Source organism: Gallus gallus, chromosome 2, assembly GCF_016699485.2.
Source record: "Gallus gallus isolate bGalGal1 chromosome 2, bGalGal1.mat.broiler.GRCg7b, whole genome shotgun sequence".
Lineage (NCBI taxonomy): Eukaryota > Metazoa > Chordata > Aves > Galliformes > Phasianidae > Gallus > Gallus gallus.
In genome coordinates, this window is record NC_052533.1 from 48,866,265 (window position 1) to 48,890,657 (window position 24,393).

At 36.0% G+C, this 24,393-nt stretch overlaps 1 protein-coding gene across 13 annotated transcripts in view; it reads right to left on the bottom strand.

The window, feature by feature from the left end:
* Window positions 1–528: 528 nt before the first annotated feature.
* GOLGA4 (golgin A4) overlaps window positions 529–24,393 on the bottom strand; it is a 79,119-nt gene continuing 55,254 nt past the window's right edge. For 12 of the 13 annotated variants that reach the window (XM_046938145.1, XM_046938143.1, XM_046938142.1 and 9 more), the window contains 11 exons: window positions 19,712–23,922; window positions 18,769–18,890; window positions 17,107–17,237; window positions 14,315–14,428; window positions 13,319–13,339; window positions 13,069–13,137; window positions 12,392–12,467; window positions 10,827–10,930; window positions 6,384–6,470; window positions 3,285–3,348; window positions 529–1,284 (listed from right to left, as the gene is read on the bottom strand). In XM_046938145.1, coding sequence (XP_046794101.1) covers window positions 3,319–3,348; window positions 6,384–6,470; window positions 10,827–10,930; window positions 12,392–12,467; window positions 13,069–13,137; window positions 13,319–13,339; window positions 14,315–14,428; window positions 17,107–17,237; window positions 18,769–18,890; window positions 19,712–23,922 — 4,965 coding nt within the window. In that variant the 3' untranslated portion in view covers window positions 529–1,284; window positions 3,285–3,318. The remainder of the gene's footprint in view (window positions 1,285–3,284; window positions 3,349–6,383; window positions 6,471–10,826; window positions 10,931–12,391; window positions 12,468–13,068; window positions 13,138–13,318; window positions 13,340–14,314; window positions 14,429–17,106; window positions 17,238–18,768; window positions 18,891–19,711; window positions 23,923–24,393) is intronic. The other variant, XM_046938146.1, reaches the window with a different exon arrangement.

Here is a 24,393-nt window from a genome sequence, read left to right on the forward strand (position 1 = left end):
CCCAGAACGGGGTGTGCCTGCTCCAGGCAGGTGCAGCAGCAGTGAACCACTCCTTCTTAACACTACTCACTGAATCTGTAAAGCAGGTAGGAAACCCGCTTAAGCAGGGGGTTTGAATTTGATGATCTCTTGAGGTCCCTTCCAACCTCTGCAACTGCATGATTCTGTGATCTTCCAGGAAGGCAGTATGTTTAGAAGGCCTGCTTATGTCCAGAAATAAACTCTTGATTTTTTTGTTGTTCCTACAGACACTTAAAAATAATACTCAGAGAGGCATCACCTTGAGCCATTTAAAACCTTAACAAAGCCAACCTCCCTACCTTCTACACTCTGATGCCAGCTATCAGCTCAGTATGCACCTGTTATACAGGTTGCATTCCCTGGAAAGTTGAGTAGTTCCATTGATTTCTTACAGCTCTTGACATGAGAGCAATTTCAGCCTGGAAATGTCTCAGGGAAGGATGTCTTGAACAGGAATGAGAACAAAACTGGTGGAGCCTTTCAAAAGAAAAAGCATACAACAAGAAGTTCCAAAATTATACAGTAAATAAACTTTATTTCATCTCAGCTCCTGTCAGATTAGTGCTGTCAACAGTCACAGATCAGCGTATAATACAGTTACGTATTAACTATTTACAATTTACAGTAATGTACTTCTTTTTTTCCAGAAAATATAAGTACAAAAGCTAGAAGTAAACAAATGAGGTACTGCAATTCGGATTTATTGTAGGCAAAAGCATATAGGAAGTGACCTTTAGCAAACAATCAGAAGATCAACTCGGTGGAGGAGTAGTCAAACAAGAGTGCCCAGTTCATCCGGAAAAATCACCTCAACTGCTATCCATCCAAAAATGTATTGCACAATTCATTCAAAAATAAAAAAATAAATAGAAGAGACAAACCATTTAGTTCAACTCTTAAAAAACACCCAGTGAAACCTGTATAGAGATACAGTAATGGGCAATTCCTTCCTAGGATAGTCTTTTCTCTCCTTTAAAAAAATAAGCTTTAACACAAAATAGGAGAGTGTTCAATAGAAGAGAAAAAAGACTCATCCCCAGATAACCCCTGATTAGTGTTTCTTGTCAAGGCAGTTTTAACTATATTCACGGTCCAAAGGTGGTGCTGAGCTTTGGTTCTTGCTGTGCCATTTGTGACCTTGAATAATAGCGTTCCTTCTCGCCCGCTCTCAAAGGGCAACACACAGAGATACAAACGTATTTCTAAGCAGCACTGTTACGAGACATTCTCATTGTGATTTCTTCAGGATGGTCATAGCCAGGACTAGAAAAATAGAAAGTTAAAAGAAATGAATAGACGGTATTTTATTAAGAGCAACTCAGAAACACTTAATATGAATAACGAAATTAGTACTAATTGATAGGAATAGGAGATGCAAGAATTTCAGATTAAGTCAAATGACCACATTATTAGGCAATTTTGATTAAGTAATTCCATTCTGATATTATCACAACAGTTGGGAAAGTTGATTAAAAAAAATAAAAAGACCTGCAACAGAACAGTCAGAAATATCACTGGAAATAGTAAGGTCTACCACATCATTGCATATCAATCCACTTAAAAGCTCAAGACAACAGTTGTCCTCTCTGCATAAGGCCTGTCATCCAAATTGCAGTGAGGTTATCAAAAAGATTATTACTTTCACAATAACCACCTTCATTTTTAAGTTTTATGCACACCAGAAAATTGTTCCTTTTGCTGGCTAACTATTAGTGTAAGTCACAAAAATACCTGAGATAAACTAAAAAACAACAGTCCAATAATGAGGGCTGCAAAGCTTCCATGCCTACTGTTTTAAGAAGCTGTAATAGGCATTTGCTAACAATGAAGCCAAAAATCAGGCCCTTCTGTGACAGCCACCAAAGACAGCTGAGAATGCACAAAGCTTTTACATCAGCATTACAGAAAGCACAAGAATTTAAGTTTCAACCGTGCTTTCTGCAATAATGTTGTAAAGAGCTTTGTTCTATCATTACTAACAATTCAATTATTTTTAAAAGAGGGCTAGAGAAAATAGTTGCTGATTTTGTCAAGAAGCTATTGCATTTTGAGTGCAGTAAAGTGCATTTGCTATTGTATTTAAAGTGAAAGGTTTAAAAAAATCACAAAATAAAAATAAAGTGGAAAGCATGAATGTTTGCTAAGAGATTTTTTTTTTCCCTTCAAAACAAATATTTTAGGTTGTACTGATAAGAGGAAAAGATAGGTCATCAGCTGCACTGTGGGGTCTGGCAATGGAATGGGCCCAGGCTGATCCCTTTTGGGTTAAGGGGTGCAGGCCAGGAACACGTGTTGAGCAAAGCACTGCGTTTCAGCCAACAGTGACCGCTCCAGATGCACTGAATCTATTTCTGGCAACTGTGCAGAGCTCTTCCATTGCGAAGGATGAAGGAAAGTTATGTTGACCATATCCTACAGAACTTATCTGAAGACTTTATTAAATATCATGCTCTAATGATAACATTTGGCAATACAAAAAGCATTACCAGGGCGCTTGCACGTTCTGCTCCTCTCTCAACCACTACTCTTTCACACTGTTTAGCTGGGTTAGTCAAATGCAACCTTTATCTTTAGATCTAAGCCAGCTTTTGACCTTTTTAACACTACAAATCGCATTACACTTTCTTAACAAAAATAACCTAATAAAACCTGGAAAAAAGTAGAGTAAACTAAAAGCATAAAGCTCTCCAAACTGTTCTCCCTGAGCTTGGTGCTCTACATTCTCTTGACACAAAGCCAAGGCTCTGATTCAGAAAGGTACTAATATTTAAATGCCAGCATACTCCAATCACTCTACAGACGATATTTAATCAAGCTTTCTTCAAATAGCATATTATCATACTTAGAAGGTGTACAAAATTCATTTCAGACAATACAATCATTTTCAAAACTGACTTATCTATTCGCTTATTCAAAAAACAAAAAGGAGATCAGAAAATGAATTAAGATAAAGCCAAGTACAATAAAATTTATTATTACATATCATTTGATTTTACATAAGATTGTTCCCCTATAACTGAGATTTTTGCACCTCAATCAACATTTCAAGTTATTCTTGTATTTCAGAAAGATTGTTTTTGAATCAATATTTACCATAATCAGACTTGGCTTTGTAATGTAAGAATAAAACAAGCTTTATCATACACTTAATTAACAAAAGAAGGCAAGAGGGGGACAAAAAAAAGCAGGAGAATGATTAATATCATACTACAGGTTTTTTTTTTATCTCCAAACAAAACAAGTACATATTAGGCTTCACTCACCCACATGCTAACTAAGCACAGACTGATGGAATATTCAGAAGATACCACTGCGAGGTGAGGCAAACTACAAAGCCAGGAAGAAAACAGCTTATTGGACTACATGGTAAAAGCATAGGTAAGAATGCTGTGAACATCTACTGATTACAGACGACATTGCTACAGTTAGGTCACAATAAGTAGGTAGCAAAAAACATATTAGTGCAGGAGATACATTGGTCTACCATACACTTATTTATTGAGGGATCTGTTAAAGGTTTAACTCGAAACCTCTCAAGTATATTCCCACTGTTTAAGACAGACAGGCTCAGATGCTAAAAGGACAAGTATTCACAGGCACTTCCTAACACGCACATTTATTCTTTTTCAGTAGCACATTTAATTGACAATTTACACATTAAAATTAGTTTTAAACCTTCTGGCTATAAATTAACATACAAAACCAACTAAGCTTTATGTTAAAAATGCACATTTATGTTATAAGTTTATAACATTATTACTCATGACATCTAAATACTGGATATTTTCTACTACCATTCTGGTATTGTGTGGAGAAACACGACAATCATGATAGTATATGTCAGCAAACCAACAAACCTCAAGCATATCTCTTAACAGAATAATTTATGACTCCCCAGCTTGTTTCAGTCTTGAACAGAATTACAAAGGATTCACCACAAACACTGATTGGTTGTTTGGTAAACAAATGCAACTTCAAAATAAGACAAAAATGACTATGCCCTTCATTAGCTGTATGCATAGCAAGTCCTTATATTTGACTTTCTGTTAGACGTTTGTTTTTTCATCTCCGTGTACATGGAAAGGGCAAAAAATGACAAGCTAAATCTGAGCCAAGAAAGACTACTATGTGAAATTGAAGAAGTTTCTCATTAGGACTTCTTTGGATTTTGGTATCCTCAAAAATCAAAGCATTTGTAGCCTGGAAAAAGGTTCGCTGCATGACTAGCCATAATTTAGTCCCAAGTACCAAAACTTGTTGGATTAACTTGAAGTTCTCTTTAGTATCAGAATCTGCGAGCACCTCTTTCAGTAAGACCAGGTTTCAAATACCAAAAAGCACAGGGAACTGAAATACCAGGTCCAACTCTAACCTCGCTTTTGACCAACTCAGAATGTTCAGCTTTCTAACTGAAGGTCTGAGAAAGAGTTTTATGAAAGCCACAATTGTTGCTTTATTTATAATTTGTAATTTGTCATATTATTTTGGCAGCAAGAGTAGCGTGAATAACTTCAAATAATATGGCAAAGATGAGAAACTGTTTTAAATAAAAGCCTTCTGAGGACAAAAATAGGATGCTTGCAATGCACAAGACATTACTGTTATACTTTTATCAGCTTTTACACAACTTTAAAAGTATATTAAGTATTTAAGACTGCAAGGCTCATAAAACTACAAAGTCTACAGGAAAATGCTGAAGTATCAAACACTTTCCTCATCTGATACCTCAAGCTGATGAAATTATGGAAGCTTTCTTTTAGTTAAATTCATTTCAAGGGTTCAACAGGATTTTTATGCTGATGCAGCAGCATTATGAAAAGTGCAACTACAGGTGAAAACATTCAAAATTTTATTTTGTTTCTGAAACTGTTCAATATATAGAAAAGGCAAAGAGAATGCAGCTCTTTCTCTCACTGAAATGCCTAAATATTGTATTCAGCTAATACACAAAGAGAAAGATCACAATACTGACTTCAGATACAACACAGACAAAACTATTATTGCAGTTTTTGTCTCAATAAAAGGTAACTCCACCAAATAAAACAGTAAGAGTAATACCAAATAAATGCTTATGCTCATATATCCTTCATGTCTTTTGGCCCTCAAACCCCAATTCAGCTCTTCAGTAAACACAAAGTAGTAATATGTTTACTTAAAATGGAAAGACAAACAAAAAACAAACAAAACCCATCAACACAGACATTCCAAAACCACCAGGATTCAAGTTGGTTCCAGTCCATCCCTCAAAAAATTTACGGGTAAAAAGAGAAAAACTTTTTTCTCTACGCAGATTGATTGCCATCACTTTATTTCCTTCCCCCACAGCTGTACAAGGTCAAATTTTGCTACTGTATTACTCAGCACCACTGGAGAAAAGGCAGTACTTCAGAAAATATTTTAAATTCTTATTTTTTATTTGTCCTTACTGAGAGTTAACCTGACATATTTGATGTTTTTTTAGTACAAAATATCTCTCTATATAAATATATATATTACATAATAATATAATTATAATATTATTAATAATACAATATAATTAATAATACTATATATATATATATATTTATGTATTTATATATACATATATGTTCTTGTTAGGATACTGACAGAAAATTCCATGTATATGGTTTTATAGGGAAATGGTTATAAGTTGAAGGATAGAAGATTTAGGTTGGATGTCAGGGGGAAGTCAGGTGAGGTGCTGGAACAGGCTGCCCAGAGAGGTTGTGGATGCCCTGTTCCTTGAGGTGTTCAAGACCAGGTTGGATGAAGCCCTGGGCAGCCTGATCTAGAATTAAATGTGGAAGTTAGTGGCCCCGCCTACAGCAGGGTAGGTTGGAGATCCATAATCCTTAAGGTCCCTTCCAACTCGGACCATTCTATGATTCTGAATATATTCCACTTCTATTGCACAAATCCCAGGTGAGCAAACTAACGAGTTTTCTACCCTACAAGCAAATGTTGTTCTTGTTTTTATCAGATATTATACTCCAGGGCTGAAAAAACCCTCTCTTCTACCATTTTTTCATAAAACAGCTATGAACCCAAAGAAACTTCTGAATTTAAATAACACAAATATTCTCTCAGTTAACTTTGTTGGTAAGAAAACTAATCTCAGAATAGTAGCTTTCATTAATGTGGTTTAGCCAGAAATTCTAGTTAAGAAAATATGCTTGGTTTTTTTTCTCATTTTTGCTATAACCTACTAGCAGAATTTGACATTCCATTGAAGGGAAAGAGGTGGAGAAAAGAAGTGCTCTTGAATGAAGGAAGTGTGAAGGAGAGATCTAAAGAAAGTTTCCAATTTTTTATTCTTGCAATATCATCTCTTGCATGAACTTAAGCTTATTGGTACCACTTACCAATGGTCGCGCATCTTCTCGTTCTAGTATCTTTTGAGTCTGATCAGCTGGGAATTTCAGGACTGTTGTTATAACCTTGGCCATTGTCTGAAAAGAAACAGATCATCTATAATTATTATCACATGACCTAAAATGCTTCTTAACTTTTAAATATAATTATATTTAATTTTAATGCTTCTTAATTTTAAAATATGCTTCACTTAAGAATAATGAGTGTTATTTTTACTAATGTCACCAAAACGCATAGCGAAAAGAATTAAAAAATAACCACCAGTTTCATGTTGTATTTGCATAGCATGATATGTTATGTGGAATACATGGAAACCAAGAAAAGTCTTCATTTCACATTGTCACAAACTGCAGCTACTGTACTATGATGTAAGCTCTATACTATCCAAGTCCATTAATAACGACAGTGCACTGTTGTGAATCCTGCTCCTGCCACATTTAATCTTAATGCAGCCCTTCTGAAAAGCTCATTTGAGGCACGTGGAGCCTGAACGAGTCTTTATGAATTCACCTATATTCATACTACCCAAATATTTAGTAAAGAAACACAAAGAAATGAAACACCGAGAAAGATCCAAATGTGAGAGGCAGAACTGCAGTTGTCAAAATATTGTCAGCAGGTACACAGTAGTTCATATTTAACTAGCAAAACATTTAGACAACCTCAGATGGAACATGCAAGAATGTCAAAGCTTTGTGCAAAGCAAGCAATTATTTCCCTTTTAAAAACAGATTAGTGGGAATAAAAAATTCCAAAAGGCACAGAACATGGTTCTGGTGACTTTCACAAGAAAGGTCAAAGTAAGAACTGCAGGGCAGCTCAAACAGAACGTGATTGCTACAGAAGCAGTAGCTGTTACTCTTCAAGAATGTGGATGCGATAAGATTGCTGCTCTCGAAGTCAACTGTTTATTACCAGCCTCACATGTGGAATGAAGAGGGAGACTGTAGCAACAAAGCAGCTGCAGGACAAAAATGACCTCAGCTAAAAGTGAGAGGTAAACCTCTAACTTGTTGATACTGCTTCTGTCTATAATTAATTAGGGATAAATGTTGAATAAAACAAGTCCTGTTGAAACCTCTCCATTAAAAAAAGCTTCATTTTAACATTGGTAGCTCCCGTAAGTATAAGAGCCTGTAGTGCAGTTCCCAGATACAACAAGGAGCATTTCCAGTGTCACAAACAGACCCTGTGCTTCTCTCATCTCTTTTGCCAAAACCCTGATCACAATGATATGGGACTAAAAGATTAGAAAGTACTGAGCTTAGCATCTATTCAAAGTGTTTGGCAATTTTCCAAAGGACACAACAGCATGCAAGTGTTAACAAAAAATCTACAAACACTGCATATACTGCATGAAGGCATAGATTCTTATGTGCCAGCTCAAACAGAGGCTAAAATCTTTCTTGCAAAAGTGTGTTTTGTAATTCATCGCTCTCAGTGACTTGAAATTTTCTATGTTCTTGGGGCTACTACAGAGGTTCTGAAGCAGAAGAATTCAGTACTATGCACAGTCGCGAAATTACTTCACTCACAGTCAGTGTCACTAGAAATAACAAAACAATAACTGTGAACATACACGCATGTTCCTGGGTGTGCATCTCAGTACCTACCCACTGACAGACTCACTCACTCACAGTTCACAAACATAATAGCCAGAACTACTGTAAGAGATGCCAGCTTGCATTTATTTCTGAGGTCAATATACACAGTTTGTGATCTTTGTAAATAATGCTTTCACAGTGATATCCAAGAGCCCCCTTCATTGTGAGAGCTGCAGGTCAAAGCCAGATCCTTCAAAAATCATGCAGGAGTTTTACAGAAATATCCTTTGTCATCCTGCAATGCACAAAAGCATGGCTTTTGAAAGACTGAAAGAAGTAAGATTTGCATGAATTTATCATCTCTGATACGTGTGTTAGGGAGTAGCAAAGCCTGAAGCAGGTCTGACAGAACATAATTCTGTGCTATTCTGTTCACTCATGTATCTAGCTGATGGAAACACAGTTATCAAACACATACAACGTTCAGACTGACTTTCTGACTTCAGAACAGACTCCAAGTGGCACAATGAAGGAACAAGGAGAAGCATCTGCCAAAATGGTCCTCCAGGACTTTAGCAAGACTTAAGATTACGTGTGCAGTAGAGCTGGACAGTTCAGCTGTTCATGTGCTTGTAGAAAATGCAATTTTATTGAACCTAACTGTGTACGCTATGCATTTGAGTTCAGATATTCTGAACAAGGTGCATGCTTAAAAGTTGGTGATTTCATTTTATAGATTGTGCCAAGGAAAAACAAACAGAAAAAAAATTAAAGGACTGAAGGGGAAGACAATAAACATTCCCCAGCAAATACAAATGTGCACATTGGTGAAACAGCTTACAAAGATTGTGACAAGCTGCAGATTATATGGGTTAAACATCAAAGTCAAAATTCCTGAGTCTTAGCTACTGAACCAATATCAACCCTCATCATTTCTCTTAGCTTTCCAGCACTTTTGCACAACTGATGCATTCACTCATCCCTCCACTTAATACAATACCAGAACTGTTTACCAGGCTGCATAAATGGCAAATTGTTCAGGTTTGCACAGATTCTGTAGAACTGCTTTCATTAAAGAGCGCATCAGACCACAAAGACGACGTATCCCACTGCAGAACTGAGACACAGAGTGTTTTCTGTACTCTAAAAGGAGACCCTGCTCAGAAGAGGGCCACTAGAATGGCCTGGGGAATAGACTGCATATCTCGTAAGAGAAAAACAGAAATAACTGCCTCACCTGGTCCATGAAAACAAAAGCTAAGAAGAAGGTTCATCTGTATCAAAGAGGCTGATCTCAGTAGAGATCTTTTAACTCAATTAATGTGTTGGGAATAAGAAGTGTATATTAATATACAGTCTAAATCTGTTAACACAGTATTAAATGGATTATAACAATCACAACACCATTTATTATGAATCTCCAATCAGTGTAGCAGGAAGAAATCAAACTATTTTCAAGACATAGTCGAGTAAACTTAAGGTATGAGATACAACCCTGAGTGCAGAAGCTAACCTCAGTGCCTTCCAGTCACATATCCAATGGTTGAACAACAGCACGAGATCAGCTCGAAAGTACTATTTGAAGCAAAAGTGAAGACACCACTAAAATACCTTCATATTTACATTAGCAAATATGTGAGCCTTCATTGCATTTTAGTTTTTCATTAACAAACACCAATACAGCTACAACCTTGATCAGCTAATAATAGCAGTACCAGAAACCTTTCCTTTTTTGCAATATATTAGAATGTTTATCCTCAAATAAAAATTTTCTCGTGTTTAAGTCCCTCACAATTCAAAAGCATAATATCCAGTAATGTATGTAGTTCTCTTTAATGATTTCAATTAGATGCTATTAAGGTAAAAGAGCCATCCAATGAGCCATAGGCCTAAGAACAGAAGCTAACTAGCAATTCTGGGTTTTTCTGGATCCAGGATTTATGTTTCTAATAAAAAGGGAGTTAAATAGCAAACGGATAAAAAGAAAGAGGAATCCTGTAAGGACATGAAGTCCTGTGTAGGCCAAGTTTTATTCCATAAGGAGCACAATGAGAACAAACCCAATTAACACAGAAACCTGCATAAAACCTTTTTACTTAATAGTAGTCCAAGCTGAAAGCAGTACAACAAAGAATGGAAGAACTCCAGGGAGGAAAAAAAAATATTCATCCACACAGCATGTATCATCCAAGAAAAATGTTTGTGTAATGACATACCTCCTTTGAACATGGTCAATCTCTTAGCATCAGTATTGTTACAAGCTAGTAAAATTCCAACACATGAATGATTTCACATGCTTGTCAGCATACAACAAGGAGCCTACTATGCAGCTTTTCTCTGTTTCTAAAAGTAAGTTAACACTAACTAGTGAAGGTACACAGATTTGGGAATCTTATAAAAGATCTTTAAGGAACAATTTGAAAAAAAAACTTCATCTTCAGAGCTAGTAATGAGTTAATATTTAATACAACTGTAACTTAATCATATTTGCACCGAGATAACATCACAAAAGTAGTTTGCTAATATAGTGCATATCAACTTTCAAAGTCCAGTAAGCCTGACTGACAGTAAGACTTCTGCTGGTAAAATAACACCTACCTGTAGAGGTATTTGTTTCTTTAAGTACCTTGGTGAGAGATGCACACTCCCTCCCCCTCCCCAGCGTTCTCTCCTTTCACTTCCCTTAGGTTTTGTCTCAGTATTCCAAAGAAGGTGGTAAGGATACATGTCTCTTTGTAAAAAAAAAGCCCTGAAAAGTCCATTGAATCTTTTTACACGAGCAGACAATATACGATGAATCACCAACATGACAGCACTTCGGATCTATACAGCAAGGAAGCTAAACTTTATTCTAACCCCCATCACATCACTGTATATAACATTCCATACCTTTGTCTCACGACCCATCATATATTCAAAGAGCACTTTCCTCAAGTATTCAAACTCAGTAGGCTCTCCAAAGAGAGAAACGTCAGTATGATGAAGATTTCCATCTGTGTAAACAAAAATAAGTATATTTATACTGAGAGTAACTCCTAAGAATGTAAGTTATTCATAGTCAGAAAGTGACAAACAAAATGCAATCAAGTATGATAATGGGCGTAGTGACCATAATTATGCTAGATACCTAAAACCTACTTAGAGCAACTTCCTGAAGCTTAAAATATAATGGATCAGCACATTTAATTAAAAATCCTCAACAATGTACTACTCATGAACTTTTGTTTTTAAATGAAAATTCATGCATCTCTTCTTTTTAACGCATACCAGATAGACTCAAAACCTATTTCTTTAGATTCCATTGTTTTTCTAGACTATGACCTGATTTCAATTTTGTATCAGTGCATCTGAAATCAGAAATTATACCAATTTAGCTTTCAGAGGAAATGCAGAAAAGATAAATTGATATAACAGATTCTGAAATTTAAGATAGTTGAAAAATGGGAAAAGTAGATGTAAAAAAAAAAAAAAAGAAATAACTAGAAGTGTTAATAACTTTTCCAATGAAATGTTTTATTTGTGTTAACTATAGGGTTATCAAGGAATGTGAACAACTGCAGTACGAGACCAAGAGAGAAACTTTAGCTGTCTTACAGACTAGGCGTAAGACAGGAGATACAGGATACGTACCAGGACACAAAAAAAGGAGTATAAAGTTCAGAAAAAAAAAGAAAAAGGCATTCATGAACGTGATAGGCAGTGGTATACCAAACTATGACTATAATCATCAAGTTTTGCAAAGACAACAGTGAAGGATAATGTTTACGAGGAATGTTTATAGAGAATAAACTAATAGTTTAGCTTATTCTTACCAAGGTACTGATGGAAGATAGAAAGATGCATAATTTAACGTAAGCCCAGTATCACAGGCCAATGGCAAATTAAATTAGGTGTTTTAGACCGTACATTGGACTAACCTGGAAGTGGACTTCTGATAGAGAAGAAATGGTCCACAGAGAGAGGTTAAAAATAATAATAACGTGACTTGCTTAAAGTAGGTCTGCAAAGCAACTTTTTAAAGGAGTGTTCTTAATGAATATGGATAAAGCAAGAAAAGTAAGAGTACAGTCATCAAGATGTCAGAGCAGGAGATCTTGGAAAGGGCATTTAGTTATAAGAATAGCAAGAGTCCTGATATGGAACACAGGAAAAATTTGTGAAATGCAATAATTGCATAGTTAAGATTTTTAAACAGTCATAAAGATTGCATTCGGATAGCTAGGGTATCATTCCCCTCCACCCTATTTTCACCGAAACTGCCTCTATCAATCCCCCTGGAGATAACAGATTGCTGATACAGAGCTGTTTCACCTGAAAGACATCCAACAAAAATGCTACATGATTTGCATAAAAACATTATGAAAGTGTTTCAAAAAACCTGGTATTTTAATAGATTCTCTAAACAAAAGCATATCTTTCTATATAAACGTATTTGATGAAAATTACGTACATACCTCTGTATGGTGTTCCAACTGATGTGACATACATTTTCTTCTCATAATTTTTCAGTCTGTCTTCCAGTACATGAATCTAAACAGAGAACAGTTAAGATCGGAACCGTTAAAAGTAAGTTAAAAGTAAGCATAAGAAATTCCAGCTAAACATCCTGACATTCTAGTAGAGGAAAACATATTTGCCCTGAAATACGTTATTAACAACTGTGCCTAACTAAGGAAAATTGTGTATATGTGTATATAGACACATGAGAATATCTACATATATACATATTTATATACATATATACATGTGATATATACATGTATATGCATATACATACACATACTCATATAAAAACACAGATATAAAATTATTTACTTATTTTACCTAAAACCAGAAGATCTAGTTCAGAAAAAGTGAGGAACCATAATTTCAAAAAGGACATTCATGCATTTTTCATTCCACAAATGCTTTTGATAACCTGCACCACAAACATTTGGTATTTTCATACTGAGGAGTATTTTGAAAATGTGCACAGATGTATGAGTCAAAACTATTTTACATGTATTAGTATCATACTTGCTGTACAGAGTTGTGCTGCATCATCAGTTGACAGGAACAAAACATTTAATACTGCAAATACAAATCATTAAAAAAGATGATGTTTTTTCCCCTGTTCAAGCAGCACCCTTACCTGCTCCTTGAACTCCTGCTCTTTCAACTTCGAATCATTGACTAACGTCGTCTTCTGTGCAAGCTGTGCCTGAAAGAACAGCCACATACAGAAAACTTCAATAAACTCCTAAGCATACCACTTTAATAAACTTTTTTTGTTTTTACTTTCAATTCACACGAACTTATAAGCAGTACTGCTAGCTTCAAAGTGATGTGACAAAGCATGACCTACAAAATAAAAATTAAAAACTATATATATCAAAATTTACCTGAAGTTCTGCTATTGTTACCTAGAAAAAAGAAAAAAAAAATCAGATGAAAATGCACATATGAAAAAAACGAAAATACTGAATATCTCATTCCCTGGACATTACTTGGGAAAAAAAAAAGTATCATTCATCCCACTATGACTAATCCAAGATGATAAAAATGGAAATGATCAAATCACACATATTCTTATACAAATACGCTTATATACTTACAGTAGCCCAAAAAGTGCTTTTTAACGCTTACTTGTACTGAATAGTATCAAAGATTATATTCAAATTCTCTTGAGTCTGTAATACAATTATCATAAAGATAACTTGAAGAACCTAGCATTTCCAAATATATAGTATGCCCAACAGTGCTTGCTATCTAAACGAATACTCTTAAACTAAGGCTAATATGAATTTTCTGATCAATGACAACACCACATATACTCTTCCTCATCTCAGTATAAAAGCAAGTAATATTTTTGTTCATCAAAGAATTCCTCTAATGAGAATGTGTTCTCAGAAAGACAAAAGCATGCAGGCACTCCTCTTTCAGTGCAGAATTCTCTGTCCATCCTTAATGTATTCAGAGGTCTATCTCAGTAATCTTGGGAATTTCAGTTAAAAAAAAATAAAGCACTATCACAATGATCCAATGCAATTTCCTTTCCTTTTGAAAAAAGAAAAACCAAAAATCAACAACAATGACAAAAAAACATATAGAAGGCAAAAAAATCCCGTGCATCCCTCCCCACCTCCCCCCCCCCCCCCCCCAAAAAAAAAGGAACAAAAAGGCATTTTTTTTTAACATCTCATTAAAAGAGGTTGTATCAAACACTGCAGATTAGCACAGACTCACTTTGGAAGAAGATAACACCTACAAAAATAAAAAGTGTACATGAAGGTGTAGTTCAGATAGACAAAATCCAATTAAGCAGCACGTGCAGAATTCCATGAAGACTAAAACACGTCCCACCTAGAGATATAACAGTAATGCTAATGCCAGCTCACATTTTCACTGTTTCGATGGTCCTTTTCTGCCATCCTTTGTTTGTACTCCTTCTGCAACTCCTCTAACTGTGTCTGCAACTCATGAACTTTTGTTGTCATTTCTTCTTCACGAGCCTTCAAATTATAGGAAGAAATTATTAGTTAAACAATAAATCACCATCTAGCCTTAATGACATCATCAAAACTTAATGACAGCAGACTGAAAGCAAAGACTTATGCCATACACAGAAACAATATGTCTGAAATCCACTATAGGGTCAGTGAAAAAGAGCAAGAAACAACCAACCATAGGAGCTTAACAAGATTCTGCGTTTCCACCGTTTCTTTACACTTTTCTACTTAAAAAGTAAAAAAATAGCCTTTTTGTTTTGCTTTTTTTTTTTTTTAACACTAAGAATCTAAATTCTTTCATTTTCTAGACAACTATCTACTGAAATAAATCAAAACTGCAAGCACACCATTTAGCCATAGAAGGTAGCTAAAATACGGAAAAGAAACAACTAGAACAGATGACTAAAACTTCTGTAAGATATGACTTGTACAACCCACTGAGTAGAGATTACAATTTAGAGTTTGAAATAACTGGAGATCATAGGGGGTTCCAACATGCTATTACATTAACTTCTTGTTCTATACAGCATCTGGCATACTCTGAAAATATATAAACTACACACTGTCCAGATTAATTACAGTTGCAAACTAAGAATTCAATACACCACAGAACCTACCCTTATTCACATGGGAATACACATCTGAAATTACGTACTTCAATTTTAGCTTAGACAGGCTTAAGATAAACTAGCTGGAGTACAACATCTAATTTTTCTCTAATTATATTTGTTAGTTTACCTATAGAAAAAAGACACAGCTCCTCAAGTTATAGGCTATATTGATTTATAAGTCCATAATTAGGAAGACTGTAGTGAAATCCTGTGTGATAATAGTGCTTATAAAAGATAAGTAGACAGCAGGTAAAGTAAGACGAAGTACCAGCGGAGCATTTCATAAATAAATCACATTAACAGAACGATTTAGTATTGCTAGTCTTTAAGGATACATACATCAAGTTAGTCTAATTTTTAGCATCATTCACTACATTTAAAATGCAAGAGAAAGCTATGAAGTTACTATGAGCAAACTTCTTTCTTCCAGCTGGCATTATTTCTGCTCCATCTCCTTACCACTTATGACTGAGAGAAACCTCTCCACATAATTTTCTTGATTCAAAGTTTCTCAAACCTGTCATGTGTCAAGTTAGGTATATTTATGGTAGTAACTGGTATCTTAACATTAAATTGATAAAATCCGTGCATCTGTGTATGCACATGTTCCTATTTTTAGCAGAGATCTCAATGAATATGACAACCACTGAATTTAACAAATATTTATTCACTTTTAAGATTCTTGCAACTCTTTTTCAGAATTCTCTTAATTGGTGTGGGGTTTCATTATTGTTTTGTCACAATAACAGAAACACTCACAAATACACCATTACTTAAAAAATAAACGTGGTCTGTAATTTAGAATATCACACTACAGCTTATTGTACTTTGAACATCATTGTTTGTGCCTCCAGTTGCAACAAAGTCAAATTGAGCGTAAACTTGCAACACTATGAATTCTGTACAGCATGTATACTTGCCACATACAGACAGACTAAATGTATCTGAAAACAGAAAGGAAGTATACCTTCATGATTCCACATCATAGATCTATTTCCGCCTTCACAGTAAGGACTTGAATGGCAACATACTGCAAATGCAGGTATGATTTGGAATGACGTCTGTCATTAAAAAAATTAACTTTGTGGTTTTATATTATGCTATTTTTCCAAATTCTTTGATAAAAAGAAAAGAAAGGGGACTCTATTAAAATCCTGCCATATCCACTCGAACTGCCTAATGTTCAAAAACAGAGCAGGATATATAATCTGCCTGCAAATTTGGGATTTTTTAGAAGAAAATATTCAGACAGCTCCTGGGACTCAGCATAAACAAACATAAGTTCTCTTACAACTATTACAAATGGTTCTATTCAAGAAACAGTCTTCTTAAAATTATTTGTGCAAGCAAAACTAGAATGTCCAAAGTTAAAGTCTGCATCCCAATACAATAACAGTCTAGCACCTGAAAGCCATTCAGTCTATTGCAATATATTTGCTGTACCTAAACTCCTACTAGACTAAAACAGAATGCATCCTTGGAGGGTCAACTCTCTCTGATACTGAAGTGGGTGGCTAACTTCTGTTTGGTATGACATTGGAGCAAGGCTATGTATACAAATGTTATGAAGATAGACTGTCCACTTGGAGTAAAAAATGTAAGTTTTACTTGCAAGAAAAGACTGCACTGTGCATAGAAAAGAACCTTACTTTAAGAACTGTGGTACCAATCCAGACAGAGTATGTCATAGAAGGGAGCTACACTGTGAGGATACCTGTAACACTGTATTGAAATCCTTACTAGAAGCACCAACATCATCTAGTGAAACTTAAAATTTAACTTGCTTGCTTTTCTTGCTATGATCTGAAGCACAGAAAAACTGCTGGAGGACATAAGGACTCATCACAGATCAAGAGCTGGGGACTGATTTTTGCTGTTCTTACACATTCCAAAAACACAAAGAATATTTTAATTGGAAACTAGGTCACCACACATGTAAAGTATAATTCAATCAGTGAGATTCAAAAGATCTTTGCTAAAATGCATTACAGTTTTCTGTCCACTTCTGCAATGAAAAAAAAAAGGGTTATTATGAAATATAAGTAGCCATATCACTTTTTAGAATGATACCTCAAGGATTTCTTCGTATTTTTTCACAGTTCTTTTCAGATCGTCGTCTTTTTCTGCAATTTTTTTATGCAACTGTGTTGTCTCTATCTGATGATTTTCTATCAATTCAGATTCTACCTCTTGAGCTTTACCTATTGAAAAAAAAAAAAAAAGAGAGGGGAGGCAAAATCAAAGGTATACATATTTGGATAAATCAAATCACAAAACTATTTTAAAAGCTTAAAAAAAAATTGAAGTAGGTATCTATAAAGAAAACTCTTCAGGAAAATGTATTTTTCACCATGTCAGTGACAATTGTATCACTTGATTCTAATCCATATGAATTTTACTGTTAGCATTCTGGCATCTGGATCATGTTTTTCTTCCTGATGTTGCAACTTCTCTAGAAGTTAAGATCACAACCAGTATTTACCAACTAATTGCATCTCCTGCTCTATCCAGAGAAGGGATTTGAAACAGCTGTAAATTTTCAGAAATTCCTCACTCTTAGGAGCACTTTCAGTAAACACGAAGTCAAAAGATACTTTCTTCTCCAACCCCAACTTACACTACGGTGGCAAAAGATCAACAGTAAAAAAAAAAAAGCTGAAATATGCTGTACTCTAGTTATAAACTCGTGACTCAGGCATTATGCTCTGCTTGTGCCTGTTAGTAGCAACAGTGAATGAAAAACCTAGAAGACTCAGCTAAAGTAATGTAATACTGATTCTCTTCTGGTGCAGTTTCACCTCGAGTACTGTGTGCAGTTTTTGGCATCATGATATAAGAAGAACATAAATCCATCAGAGAGCATCCATGGGAGGGATATGAGAATGGTGAAGAGTCTAGAGGATAAGGCATATGAGGAGCAACTGAGGTCCCTTGGTTTTCTCAAGTTCAGAGAAGGGAAGCCCTCATGGCATTCTGCATACTTCTCACAAGAGAAGCAGAGTGGCAGAGCTGAGCTCTGCTCTTTGTGACAGCAACAGGGCCCAAGGGAATGGCATGGAGTCGTGTCAGGGGAGGGTCAGGTTGGGGGTTAGGAACAGGTGCTTCACCAGAGAGTGGTGGGCATGGAACATACTCCTGAGGGCAGTGATCATGGCCATAAGCTGCTGGGAGTTCAAGGAGCATTTGGACAATGGTCTCAGATATGGAGTCTGAATTCTGTGTGGTCCTTTGCAGAGTCAGGAGTTGGACTCCATGATCCTTGAGGAAACCTGACAACTTGGGATATTCTCTAAATTTCACTGAAAGGCTTCCTTCGATGCTATACAGTCAACTATGCAGCATTACATGTCTATATTGCTGAAGCCAAAGCAGTATTACAATGGAAATACTCTCATCTCTAAAAAAAAAATTTTTTTTTTTTGTACATACGAGGAAAATTTTGTATCAATGGCTATCTTGGGTAACTGTTGCCATGACAGATACAGACACAGTGCTAGGACAAAGATACAGTCCACGGGTACAGGAAGAAAAACTACATACATGTTTTCCTAATTGTGTTACAATTAACATTTGCTTGTTCGCTAAGCAAGAGAATTTTTCCCCGGCTTCTCTAGGAAGCAGCAAATCATTACATACATATCCTTATCAGAGTTCCAAGTAAAATATCTTCTCCAAAACACATGGTTACTTTTCAGCCTTTCCTGTTTACAGTTACATTAGTATATCACTTACTGATGGTCTCTTTTACAGCTGTTTCCAATTCCATTTCTTTTTGAGCGAGCTGGGTATTGAACTCTCTCATTAGCTGCTTTAATGTAGAGCTGTGCTTTAATTCAATGTCTTCTTGTTCACATCTGTACAAAAAAGTAAGAAAAAATTCACAGAGAAAATAAAAGTTTGAAGAGTATGAAAACAGTTTAAGAAGGGAAAAAATCTGGCAAGTTTCCAAAACAATTTTATAATGGGTTGGTTCTGAACTCTGTGGGATTCTCCTTTCCATCTAATTCACCTGGAAGACACAGGTGCTTCATTTGGAAAAAACGAAACAAAACAACCAAACCAGAATTGAACTACTGAGTGCCATTGTCCTCCCATTCTCCTTCCCTCAAAGATACATTTTTTTTTTTGCTCAAAAATTTGAATTAAATGGGCCCCCATGGTAGAGCTTTTAGGAACTTCCTTGCCTGATTAACTATCAGAACACTGAACAGCATACCACATTTTTTGCAATACATACGAGCAATTCTTGGTACCACTCGTTTTTCTCCCACTCCCCCATTTCAGAGTCTGAATTTTCAATTGATATTGAGCTACTTTACAGGGCAGTGACGTGAAGCTTTCAGAACTGAGCTTTAGTAAACTCTGTTTCTTGTTTTAGGAAACTAAAACTGTATCTTATGTTATGGTAATGTTGAAAATAACTGTCACCGAACAATTCAAGCGGAATTATATTGTCAAATAAGAAACCATATTTTAAACTGATGAATCAAATAATGTTTGATGTGTTCATGAAGTTCTACCATTTAGTTGAATTCTATCTAGAAAAAAAAAAAAAAACAACCAGAAAAATACCAGTCATCATTTCATTGTTAAAAAACGGGCTATAAAAAGGTCTTCTTAAAGTGTAAGCAGCTAAAAATAAAGATGCTAACCAGACTGGGAATGAACAATTTACCTGATTTTCTGCTCCATTTCTTCTAAGGACTCCTTCTTAACTATGTCAAGCTCCTGTTGATGTTCTTTTCGCAGAGTACGCAGGTCTTTTTGAAGACTGTTTACATCTTTACGTAGTTTCTGTTTCTCCCTTTCAGCCTCCTCCAGTTTAGCTTGCAAGTCCTTCTGCTGGTTTTGCATATCACCCAGTAACTTCTGCAGCTCCAAACCAGATTTAGCTTTTTCTTCAGCATTTTCTTCCAAAGCTTTCAAGCGATCATTTCTTTCCTCCAGCTGTTGCTGTAAACTTTTCAGATTTTCTTCATATTTCAAGCTTCTATCTTCCATCTCTGTCTTGTGCACTTCATTCACCTTAGCTAGATTATCTTCCAATTCTTTCACCTTCTGTTCTAAAGAGTGACTAACTGCATCTTTTTCCTGCATTTTTTTCTGGAAATCCCCCATTATATTCTCCATACCCAGATTTTTTTGTTCTTTAGCTTTCAGTTCTTCCCTACTACTTGCTAAATCACCACCACACCGAGCATGCTCATCCACTAGCAAGGAGTACTTTTTAGCCTGCTCTTCAAGCTCTTCCCTGAGGCCTTCAGTCACACTCTGCTCCTCTCTATGTCTCTTCTCAGCACATTCCAATTTTTTAAGAAGCTCTTCCTGTTTGCTTTGCAGTTCTAGAAGAGAGTCTATACCTTCACGTTGTTCGCTTTCATACTTCTGCAACAATTTATTTTTTTCTATCAAGTCCTTCTGTAACTTGTTAATTTTCTCTTCGTGTGTTTGTTGGACACTCTTAATTACCTCATTTTTTTCTTGCTCTACAGCAGCTTTAGTGCTCTCTATTTTTTGCAGCATTTCTCTCTCTAATTCTGTGGAATCTCTTACTGACTTCATCTTTTCTTCTAGGGATTCAATTTTGGCCTCTCTTTCCTGCACTTTTTGTTCCAAATGTCTTACCTGATTTTCTCTATCTTGTTTTAATTGCTGTTCCTTTTCTTCCATCTGACGTACCAATTCCCTTTTAATAGAACCAATTTTTTGCTCTGCCTTCTTTTTCAGATCTGCCAGCTTACAGCTGTTCTCTGCATTCAGTCTCTCTTCTAACTCTTTTAGTTCTTCCTCTTTGCTTTTAAGTATTGCTGATTTCATTTGATCAAATTCTCTCTCTTTTGCTTCACATTCAGCTTTCAGAGAACCTATTTCATTTTCAAGATTGAGCACTTTTTCTTCAGCCTCCTTAAGTCTACTGTCTTTTTCAAAAGCAACCTTCTCTGCCTGCTGGAGTTGCCAAGCCACCTCTTTTTGCTCCATGTCTTTTTGTTCATGATACCTTTTAAGTTCCTCTTTCAAGGAATCATTTTCTGAAGTTTTCTGAGCAATGTGTTCTTCCAATTCAGCAACTCTTGCTGCTTGGATTTTTAATTCTGCAGTTAACTCGCTTTCTTGTTTTTCTATCCTGTTTTCCTTTTCTTCCAGCACACTTTTTAAACTATCCAGATCCTTGCCTTGCTGAGCCAGCTCCTCCTTCAGCTTATCTAGCTCTTCGCCTTTTTTAGTGGCTTGGGTATTGCTTACCTCAAGTTTGCTCTGCAAATCTTTAATAGTTTCATGATTTTGTGTAAACCTTGTTTGTGCTTTTGTCTTCCACTCTGACAGCTTGGCTGTACAATGATCTACCTGCTCAAGAGCTGATGCTTTTTCTTGTCTCAGTAGCTCAACACTGGATGATAACTCCTGTACCTGGTTTATCAACTGCAACCGCTCCTCTTGATGTTGTGTGCTTAATAGAGAGATGGCTGCTTCCTTCTCTGTTAAACTTACCATGCTTTCAAGTCTAACATTAAGCTCATTTATTGTTTTGTTGAGAGTTGAGATCTCTGATTCTTTTTCCTGAAGATCCTCTCTCAGTGAGGTGACAGCATTGATATTTTCTGATAACTCTTTCCTGAGCTGTGTTATGCAAGTTTCTTTTTCTGTTGCTGCTTGCTTCTGATGCCCCCCTTCTTTTTGCAATTGTTCCTTTTCTGTTACAAGTCCTTCAATATCATCCCTCATGGACTTAATTACATTGTCCTTCTCTTGCAGCTGTTGCACTGACTTATTCATTTTAATAATTACTGCTTCTTTAACTTTTGTAGCTTGGCGCTCACAATCTGCAATTTTGCATGTTACTATGCCAATTTTTTCATTACATTTTTCAATTAATTCATTGCTTTTTGTTTGCAATAGAACTTCAGCGCTCTTCCAATAAGCATCTAATTGTGCTACAAGCTCCTTAACCTCAGTCTCTTGCTGCTGAAAAGCCTCAATTTTTTTCTCATAATTTTCACGATCCTTACTGTGAGAAGACTGCAGTGTTTGGAGTTTCTCCTCCAGGGTTTTCAGCTTATCAGCCAGCTCAGTAATTCTGGCTTTGTCCTTCTCTTCAATTGCTTTCTGCCTACTGATCTGTTCCTGTAGTCCTGATTTCTCTTTCAGGGACTGACTAAGATCACCCTCCAGCTTTTGGAGCTGTGCTTTCAGGCCACTTTCACTATTTGACAGAGCACTCATCTGAGCTAAGGACTGCTTTAGTTCTTCTTGTAATTGCTTCAGGGTCTCATTCCTCTTGACCTGTTCCTCCTTCAATCGGGTTATTTCTGTCCTTGAGCCCTCCTTCTCAGCACTGAAGGTGGCAAGTTTCTCTTTTAGATCTCCAAGTTCCTGCTCTTTCTCTTGCAGTTCCATTTCATGTTTTTCTTGGAGCTCTTCAGCCTGCTGATTGAGTTTCTTCTCCCAACTTCGGCTAATTTCTTCCAGCTCCCGCTTATGAGCCTCAGCAAGACTCTCCAGTTGCTCTTTCTGATTAGACTCCAGTTTTGACACAGCATCATTGATTCCGGCTGAGCTGGCATGTGCCATTTCCAACATTTTAGCATTGAATTCACTCTCTTTCTGACTGAACTCCAATTGCTTATTTTCAAGCTCTTTCTTTAGCTTAGATTCTTGCTCAGCAAGTTTCTTTTTGAAGGTTTCCTGCATTTCTTTTGATTTCTGCTTCATCTTCTCCATTTTGTTTTCCTGACGTTTTAGCTTATTTTCATAGTCTCCTTGTAAAGTACTAATTCTCTCCTCCGTGGCTAACAGTTTCTGTTTAAGCTCTTCCATTTCTTCGTTCTGTACCTTCTTCACATGTTCGATGTCATTTTCCCTCTCAGTTAGAGTTTGCTTTGCCTTATCAGCCTCTTCTTGTAGATCCTTCAGTTGAGATTCATACTGTTGTGTTAGAGACATTGCTTTCTGGGTATTTTCATCACTTTGCTCTTGCAATTGCTGTTTCAGTTCATGTACCTGAGAGATGTACAATTCTAACTCATTCTTGACTTCATTCAGCTGGCATTCAGTTCTTACTAACTGCTCACTAAGTTGCAATTTTTCTCCTTTCAGGTCCATCAGCTTCTGCTGGAGCTTTGCTAATTCCTCTTCATATTGCTTTGCCTGCTCGTTAGAAGTATTCTGCTGAGATAGCGAAGCCTCCATTAGCCTTGCAGACACTTGGACAAGTTCAGCTTCAGATCTTTGTGCGGATTCCTTTAGTTCTTGCTCACGTGTTTTTGCTTCCTCCAGCAGTCTCTCCTTCTCCTCCAATGATTGCTTCATTTGGTTCAGTTCCTCCTTCAGTACCTTCTCAACATCTTGAATAGAAATCTCATGCTCTTTTAACATAATTTCAACCTCTTCTTTGTGCTGATTCCTCTCTGCTTCCAACTTTCCTTCAAATTCTTGCTTTGCTTCACCTACTTTACTTTTCAATTCTGAGAGCTCTTGTTCTAAATCCTGACGTACTTTTAGTGCTTCGGATAGCTCAGATGACAGCGTTTCTAATTCTGTTTGTTTTACATCAAGTTTTTCTAACGTTTTTTCATTCATCTCTTCTATATGTGTACGGAAAACTGTTTCTTTCTCTTTCAGTATCGTATCTATTTCTTGTTCTTGCTTCTCTCTCATTTTTTCTATTTCAATTACATGTTGCTGCTGTAAAATTTGAAGTTTTTCTGTCCAAAGCTTTTCCTGCTGCTGCTTCACATTCTCCAATTCCTCCTTGTGTTTTTCAACTATATCACTCACTTCCTTGTTATGCTGCTTTTTTTCAGAGTCCATCAAAGTGCTTAATTCCTCTGAACGCTTTTTGTCATCTTGTGAGCACTTTGCAAGAGAGCTCTCCAATTCAAGAATTCTCTGTTAGAAAGCAAAGTTTTAAAAGAATATGAGTATTCCAAATGTAACAAACTGATCAATTTGGAAAAAAAAACAACCAACAACAGGTTCATATAGGAAAACAGTGACTGCAGTTTCAGGTTATTTTTTTTCCATTATTTATAACAAATTATTTTTTACATAAGCCTTTAATTTATCTAGTTTGTTATCAACCTTGCTTCCATTAAGTTAAGTTAGTTCGCTAATAGAAAAAAGAAGCTCTACTCCACTGCAGTGAAAACAGACAAAATAACAACTTGGAAATAAACAATTCAAACAAATTAATTCATGCAATGTATTTTGCATGAAACGAACAATGTTGTTTGTTTCTTTAAGAACAAACAGGATTAAAGGTTTATTGAGTCTACAAGGGGTACTGGACTTTATACCTACACACTAGTTTTATCTTAATTCCACCTCTTATATAATTGCTGCTGTAAAGCTGAAACTCCT